Source organism: Camelina sativa, chromosome 1 (genome assembly GCF_000633955.1).
Source record: "Camelina sativa cultivar DH55 chromosome 1, Cs, whole genome shotgun sequence".
Lineage (NCBI taxonomy): Eukaryota > Viridiplantae > Streptophyta > Magnoliopsida > Brassicales > Brassicaceae > Camelina > Camelina sativa.
The window spans coordinates 19,046,927-19,055,476 of NC_025685.1; the positions used below are offsets into that span (position 1 = coordinate 19,046,927).

Below are 8,550 nucleotides of genomic sequence, written 5' to 3' on the forward strand. Positions count from 1 at the left end.
TAGCGCTATTGTTTGTTATCTAAATCAGATTCACTTGGTATAAAATAAAAGGAGGTCTCAGGATGGCACATACAACGTTCAGGTAAGTTGAAATCTACTTGCCGTGTTGTTTTTAAACTCTGTGAAATCTGAAATTCTATATTTCGTTTGCGTGTATTATGGCTTTAAATGGTTGGTGCATACAATCCAAAGTTAGCTAATAAATTCTCAAATATCTAAACTATCGACTAAATTAAAAAGATGAGATTAGAAAATTAAACTTACTAAATGAAATAGAATAGTTGATTCAGAAAGAAAATAGCTTCCTAAGATTGAAGAGCTTGAATGGTAGAAAAAAGTTTTTCTCTCGTCGCTCTGATTTTTTTTCTTTTTTAGAATGTGATTTTTTAAAATGTCATCATCTATATTAACATTTTTGAAGTACATTTTGGTTTTGCCCTTAAAATTTATCTTATTTAATTTGTTTTTTTGCAACATTAACCCCTACAGATTTTCCGAAAATAACATTTCTACTTAATTAACCCATATAGATTTTCCTAAAATAACATTTCTACTTAACTCCATTAATGGAACTATATTAATCGATCAAATTTATTTACGTTTATTGCCATACACAGCATAACACCATCATTTAAGAGATCGAGAATAAATGCTCAAAAATTATTTTAATACATCTTTATGATAGTTGAATGTAAATCGAGGGACTTTGAGAAACAAAAGATTACATTCTCAATTATACTTATGACGAAGATAACGTTTATAAACACGATAACCCAAATTAAGAAAATCAAATTTTAGCAAATATATAACTTTGTAAGCAAGAAATACATTTATTTCTATGTATATCTCCTTTAGAAACTGAATATTGTTCCGCAGGATATTTTTGAAGTACAATTTGGGTTCTGCCCTTATAGTTATGATTATTTTTTTTTTTTTTTTACAACTTTAGTCCTTAGTGTGATATTTACACACCTAATAAATATTATTTCCGCAATCATTCAATTATAGCAAACAGACACTAATAAACTCTAGACAATATAGCCAATGGAAACTAATTAAAAAAAAAACTGAAATCAAATCTACATTTCTTATTCGTATTATACATTAACTAGATATAGTATAGAAATTAATTACTATAACAACTTAATGAAATATTTGTTGCTTTAATCATAAACCTTTTGCATTAATTCAAAATTGCCATATATATTTTTAGATTTTTTGCTTGCTTACCAATATATTTTCGATCTCATATCACATCTAATTTTACCATTTTCAAAGAACTATATAAATAACGTCTCAATAGCAATACAAAAATGCATCAATTCATATACTTCAAGTAACCTTCCCGGTTGAGACACTTGATTTGGTTTTGGCGATCAACAGGTGCACACTTATTCCTTTATTAATTTATTGGTACGAAATGTTTATGCTTTCTTTATTTCATCTCTAAAGGCATCTAGCAACAAATATAATAATAACATTTGTCCAATATATTTTGTTTCTAAGAAATATCAACTTATATCTAAATACATATTTGATGAATTCATATTTTTAACAAAAAAGCCATTGTAGTATATTTGTTAAAATCCAAAATTATGTTTGATAAACATAGCCTTGTATTCCGGGCTCAAAGCCTGGCAGCGGAATATTTTTGTTGGTGCATCGTTCTATCTCATGTCTTCTACTATGGAAGAAATCTAACAACAAAGTTATGATATCATAACGTTCGTCCTACATCTTTTGTTTCTAAGAAATATTAACTTATATCTAAATCTATACTAATAAAAAGTAGGAGCTATAATCCTAAAGCCGTCCACATAGGATTTTAAACAACCAATAGAAATTTGACATATCACTTATTAACATTTTATACAACTTCCAGAATTTTCTATATTAAGAATTATTTTAAACAACCTATCATGATTTGATATGTTATTCATTAATATTTTTTAAATTTACAGAATTTTTTAGAGAAAGGAAAATTTTAAATTTACGGAAATCAAAGAACTAAGCACAATATCCCACATCGGCTAGAAATTTTTTAGGCAATGTTCAGAACCAGTATAAATAAGATTAATATGCTTCCAACAACGAATGAGTAAGAAGCTTGATTTATCAGGCGTCCAAGTTTAAAATTTTTATTTGGTTGATCTGGTTTTTTATTTGATCAAATTAAAACTTTAAACAGTTTCAAAAAAATGTTATAATATTTAAAAAGTTGAAAAGTTTAAATATTATAAAGATTGAAACTTTTAAAAGTTCTTAACTTTTAAAAAGTTTTTAAATATTATAAGTTTTAAATTTTAAAAGTTTAAAATATTACAAATATTTAAAAAAATTAAAAGGTTCAATTTTATATTTCGAAACCTTTTAAAAGTTTAAAATATTATATAAATTGATGCAAAACATAAATTATCTTATTTATCTACATTTGTGCTTTCTATTTCTTATGAGCTGTAAAACATATTTTTGTGTATGATTTTATAGATGAGTTGATATTCTTTCATTAATTTTTTATTTTTGGGTCTAAGGAAGAAGGATTGACATCGCAAGACCTTAATTTGATTTTTGAGTCAAATTTTGAGGTTTAAAGAAGAAAGATAGACGACAAATACACATGTTTTATTAGATGTACATAGGCATGACCAGAGTTACGGTTGTCACGGTTAAGGTTTATTAACCATCGGTTATGGTTTGAAATTTTTGTAACCTTAACCAGAACCGTTAAACAAACGGTTAAACGGTTACGTTTAAATACGGTTACGGTTCAAGCGGTTACTGTTATATACGGTTACAGTTATTGATAATATGATACGGTTGATATTATTTGATGATATAATATAATTGATATTATTTATTTATAATTAATATGTTCTTATAGTGTACTCATATTTCTATATATCATATGATTAATATTAAATAAATAATTATTAGTATATTTTATTATGTTTTTAAATATTATAAACCAAGTAAGGATTTTGGTTTGAGAAGTTTCTAAACGCGTGGATCCAAAACCAAATAAGTATATGGATAAAATTGTCAATAATTGGGTGCATTGACTATGCTGGTAATCATGAATTTCACAAATTTTATGAAAAAAGAAATGATTTTGTTCTTGGAGTTTGATGGGTTAACAAGTTGTGTGGTAGTCTAAAAAAAGGTTTTTCATTGGAAGAATGTGAAGAAGTTGACGAGGAAGAAGAACAAAAAGAGTATAACGAAGAACCAAACGGTAAAAGTTATGATGAAAATTAACACAAATTTGACAATGAAAATGACAAGAAAGAATATGAAGAATAAGAAAACATTGAATAAAAAACACGAAAACATAGGTGGTAGCGATCAATTAAATATGAAAACGAGTTAAATTCATGATTATAAAATTGTTTCGTTTTTCTCGTGGTCAAAGAAAATGGTTTAGGATATGTGAGGGCATCAGTTTGATTTGCCTCGCCTCGACGTCAAGTTAAATTTATGATTTTTTTATCAGATTTGATTTTATAACACAACTGATTTTTATATTTTAAAAAATTGTGTATCTGAAATTTAATTTTTTTCCTTAGTTCTAATTTTAATTTTTTTATGAGATAATATTTTATTATCGTAATCAATCATATATAATTTTTATCAAAATATATCAAATAAACTCACGCGTAGCGTGTGTTCAAAACCTAGTATATTTAATGAATTCATATTACAACAAAAAATCCGTTGCAGCACATTCGTTAAATTCCAAAATTATGTGTCAAAAACATGGCCTTGCATTTCAGGTTCAAAGCCCATCAGCAGAATATTTTTATTAGTGCATCAGCAGAATATTCGTCCCATATTTTTTGTTTTTAGGAAGTATCAACTTATTTAAATATTTATTTTATGACTAGCAATGTTTTACTGACTCAACTCTAGCAACCTACCAGAAACCAGACAATACATCAACGAGCCACTAGAACATCCTCCTCTTCATCAACTTGATTGTACGATCACACTTTGCCTTTACCTGCATTACAACACATATGAGATGCGTGAATATTTCATAAACACTCAGTGAGGCAATCCTCGCATCTACCAGGCTATACACACAAGCAATTGAGATAACTCTAACCATCAAACAACAATCAACAAACAAACAAGGACATTGCATCGACCGACGCCAACCAATGCATCGACCGACACCAACATGGGTTGCATCGACCGATGCAAGCCTGCATCGACCAATGGAAGACTCACCTGCAACGACTTACACGAACACCGCATCGACTGATGCATGCTCGACATTTCACGAAATCCCTAATTGCATCGATCGACACGTCCACATAGCATCGACCGATGCGCCTAGGTCAAATCGTGTCGTCCTCACATTGCATCGACCGATGCACAAAATGCATCGATCGACGCACATGCCGAGCATCGATCTTCCCCAAAAATTCTTGCTGGATCTTCGTTCCTAAACCATCAAAACACGATCCAAAGCAACAGAGAAGCCTCACAAAGACCCAAGTGTCTCATAAACAGTCTAACAAGCCAAGGAAACAACCACATAACAAATAAACGCGAAAATCATAGAAATCTCAAGCTTAGATAAGCCATGATCCTGCACTCACCTGTGCCAAAGATGGTTCTGACTCTAAAACTACAGATCTACACCCCTATTAAGCTCCTACAACGATCTCAACTACAAATCTCACCAAGAACAGCTACAAATCTCCCAAAAACTCACCAAACCGGCCTAAGGGTTTTCCTAACCCAAAAGGCAGCGTTTAACTTACTCGCTTCGCGACCAAACCGGCCTTGCATCGACCGATGCAACACCTGCATCAATCGATGCACATCCCAAACCGGAATTCCGGTTCGCGGATGTTACAATTCTCCCCCATCAACATAGATTTGTCCTCGAATCTCGAACAACCATCAGCCAAGGACTCCCGTGCAACCGTCTCCATGGTCTGCACTCCTCCGACCGGTCTATGAAAGTCACCTCTAGGTGATAGATTCACGTTCCAAGCAGGCATTATTTGCTCTTGGCTTTTGGATTTTCCTTGACTCATAGGTCTGTGGTATTTTTGTTAATTAACTCAAATCAAAATTTGTGTTCCTAAAATATGTGTGTGTCCTTAGGTGCAAACAAATATTATTTGATGTGTATGAATTGAGTTTTCGGCTTTCAGATGTGGAGGAAATTCCGCTTTGTATCAATTTCAGTATGAAAGATTTCCCTTTGATGGTTCAAACTCAAACCTTTGGGAACAAATACTTAGCTAGAAGAACAAAGTTTTAAGTTAAGAAAATGTGTCGGGGTGAAGCTGACAAGCTTTATGTGCATAGTATGCTGTTCATACTTTGATCTTAATACCTGTCCTGATTTTAAAAATTCCCTTTCTTTGTCGAGAAACGAGAGATACCTCAATAGAGAGCGAAGCGTGCTGTCTTTTTCAATCTCGTTTTCTTGTTTTAGAGTAGTGATTAGGCTTGAGACAGGTTTCAGGCTTTTTAATATGTTGAAAGAGTGACAATATTACATGTTCTGTATCTGTGTTAGTGACAATACTATTTCAACTAAGACCTTATTGAACGTTAGTGAGAATACTAATTCAACTAAGACCTTGTTGAACATTCTCATTTGTTTGCTATATATATAAGATTCATTTGATTTTAAGAGTGGTATCTAAGTATCGCAAACACAACTATCAGATGAGAATGGCAGTCAAAGGGAATGTAATAAAAATGAAGATTATAGGTTTGAACAAAATACATCTAGACAAGAAGAAAAAGAGGAGAGTGAAATGTATACAGAGGAGAGAACACGAGAAAGATTTGTTCTTTTTAAGACCTAAGCGAGGAAGCCAAGCCTCTCTCCGTTCTTCTTAGCAAGCCTGATTAGCCCTTGTCTCTGTTTAGCATCTGCACCAATCGATTTGCAGAACTCTGTGATCACCTGAAAGAATAAAACCCAAATTCCACAAAAATCATGGTTTCTGCTTTCTTGACTAGTTTTTTTTTTTTAGATCTACTTTTCAGACAGAACAGTGAACATGGTCTAACTGAGGACACAAACAAACCTGAGAGTGTAAAGCAATGGCTTTTCCTCTAAGCTGATTGAACCTCTTCTTGCCAACTATGTTGCGTGTGACAACAACTACTGGTGCAAATAAGCCTTTGCCTTCGTTTACATTCTTCATCATAGGAACTGCTCTGATGGCCTTCCGTGAGACTCGGACCTGTTGCGGCGGCGCAACCGTCTTGGAGAGCAAGTTTTGGTAATCTTCGCCGGAGATGGAACTTCCCCAACCTCCGTAGAAGGAAGTTCCTAGCAAACCTTGATTACATCCTGTTGCAGGAAGTGAAGCAGCAGCCATAATCGAATTAGCTTCTCTTTGACTCTCCGATCGATTCTAATGGTAGAGAGAAAGAGAAAGAGAAAACTGATTTGTGTGGTTTTGGTTTTTGAGTTTCACATTATTTTGGTGTGGACGAGGTTTTGGGTGTTGTTTTGGTTTGGATGGAGAAACCATAGCCACAAATATGATTCTGGTCTTACGCGTTTTATTATTATTGCGTTTAGGATTTTTAAGTTTTATTTCCTACATCAACCTTTCTCCACCGTCCGATCATTTATTATTTTCTTTTTTACTTTGTTAGTTATATTAACTTATTACTGCTTTTTCTGAATTGATATACGAAGAATCTTTAAAAGGAGATTACAAGAATTTGGTAGATTTGATAAATAATGGGTATACACATCTGTATACAAAGCAATTGGACACTGCCAAGGTAAAGTTTGAGAAGAGTGGAATCACAAGGATTCAACATACTAGTGAAAAAAGCAGGCCAATATTAGCACATGAATCGATTCGACGAGGACACTAATTCATGTTATAATTTTCAATAACAAATCTTAATCAATGTTCATCTATATAGCGACTAGGAATGAAATAAAGTGTAGCATTAAGGGAAAGAAAGAAACACCATGAATGGGAAGAGCTTTGTCATGTTCATAACATAGCATGCAAATTATATGCAAGTTTCAAAAGCTTAGTCCAATGTCATAAAACCAAGAGACATGCAAAGAAATTGACAGACTGTACATTGATAATCCTTGATGCATCATCCCACACATTCCAAGCGCATTAGAAGAAGATCCCAAACGTGTTCTCGCCACTGTAACTCATGTACAGAAACCCGTCTTCATCTTTGTGCTCTTCATAAATCGCAGACATTATAGCCGCTGCAATAAGAAGGATAACGCTACTACTATTAGTTCCACAATGACATAAAAGATATGATTCCTTGAACTGGAAAAGTAGATGATTAGGGAAGGCGTGCTTATATCTAACCAGTTGGTGGTAGAATGTTCTTCACAAAAATGAATATGGCTTTCTCAGGACTGAGCTTGATCCGCTTCCGTACAACATAAACAAACTGGCCAACAGTCAGATCAGCTGGAACCAAGTACCTGAAGTTTTGCCCAATAAGTCAGCCAAATTCATTATCTCAACAAGGCATAAAGAACCCTAAGCAAATAAACCATGAAGATACAGAATCTCTCAAGCAAAGCCAAGACTTACTTTTTCTTATCGATGTCAGGGACATCACTCTTCTCGGCTTTTTCACAAATGACCTGCACAAATTAAAGACAGAATAAGGCAAAGGTTGCTATGCACTTTCTTGAAAGAAGATAGAGAATTATCATTCATACAGGTATTCTATCTGGATACTTCTCCCTGATACGAGCTGCTTCAGCCTGTCTCTTTTCTGTAACATTCAAGACCAGAAAAACACACGAACCGATTAATATTTCCAACAGATTAATCTATTTGCATCTATCCTCAGCAAAAACAAAAACGAAACCAGCAGAGAGACTTCAACATCAATAATCATCTCCACCTGAACAGAGATTCTAATGTATTTGCATCCTCAACAAAAACAGAACAATGTTCAATCGAGACTATGTTCAGGGACTGATATAGCGTTTCTAAGCCCGTGAACAACAGACAAAATCAAGAGAGATATACGTCAACCTTATTTCATCTTCGACATCAAACATTCTTATCCACTTGAAACAGAGAATATAATGTAAGTATTTGCATCATAGAACATGTTTCAATCACGATTGCTGTAACACTAATCCAGGAACTACTACACAGACTCGGCAACGAAATCAAGAGAGACAAGTGAATCATATCATCGTCAACAAAAATTTAGAACGCAATCAAAAGAAAATCAGATTCAAGGAACAATTCATGCAGAATCAAAGCAATTGTAATCGAAGAAAACCTGAAACTAAGAAACCAGAATTTGGGAATTTTTAAAAACCTACTCGCTAAAAAAACCCTATACGATGAGAGAGAGAGATACACAAAGATTGATCGATTAAGGTTAAATCGATAGATAAAAGAGATGAGTAGAAAGGGGGAAAAATCAAACGAACCGAGAGGATGTTCATGCTTGAAGGAGCTAATCGCCATGATTTTCACGAGTTTCGCAGTCGCAGCGACGAAGAGAGAAGACAAGAGAAGCAAGGGTTTGTTGTTAACGTCGAATTGGGATATCGAA

At 33.3% G+C, this 8,550-nt stretch overlaps 2 protein-coding genes across 2 annotated transcripts; both read right to left on the reverse strand.

Moving 5' to 3' along the window:
• On the reverse strand, positions 5,690-6,484 carry LOC104699036 (protein PROTON GRADIENT REGULATION 5, chloroplastic). Its single transcript, XM_010414392.2, has 2 exons — positions 6,057-6,484; positions 5,690-5,932 (listed from the first exon to the last, which is right to left on the reverse strand). The coding sequence occupies exons 1-2, from the start codon at positions 6,351-6,353 to the stop codon at positions 5,828-5,830; spliced, it is 402 nt and encodes a 133-aa protein (XP_010412694.1). The 5' UTR covers positions 6,354-6,484; the 3' UTR covers positions 5,690-5,827.
• Positions 6,926-8,550, reverse strand: LOC104699045 (autophagy-related protein 8d-like). Its single transcript, XM_010414402.2, has 5 exons — positions 8,426-8,550; positions 7,694-7,749; positions 7,563-7,615; positions 7,332-7,450; positions 6,926-7,222 (listed from the first exon to the last, which is right to left on the reverse strand). Exons 1-5 carry the CDS (start codon positions 8,460-8,462, stop codon positions 7,125-7,127), a joined length of 363 nt encoding a protein of 120 aa, XP_010412704.1. The 5' UTR covers positions 8,463-8,550; the 3' UTR covers positions 6,926-7,124.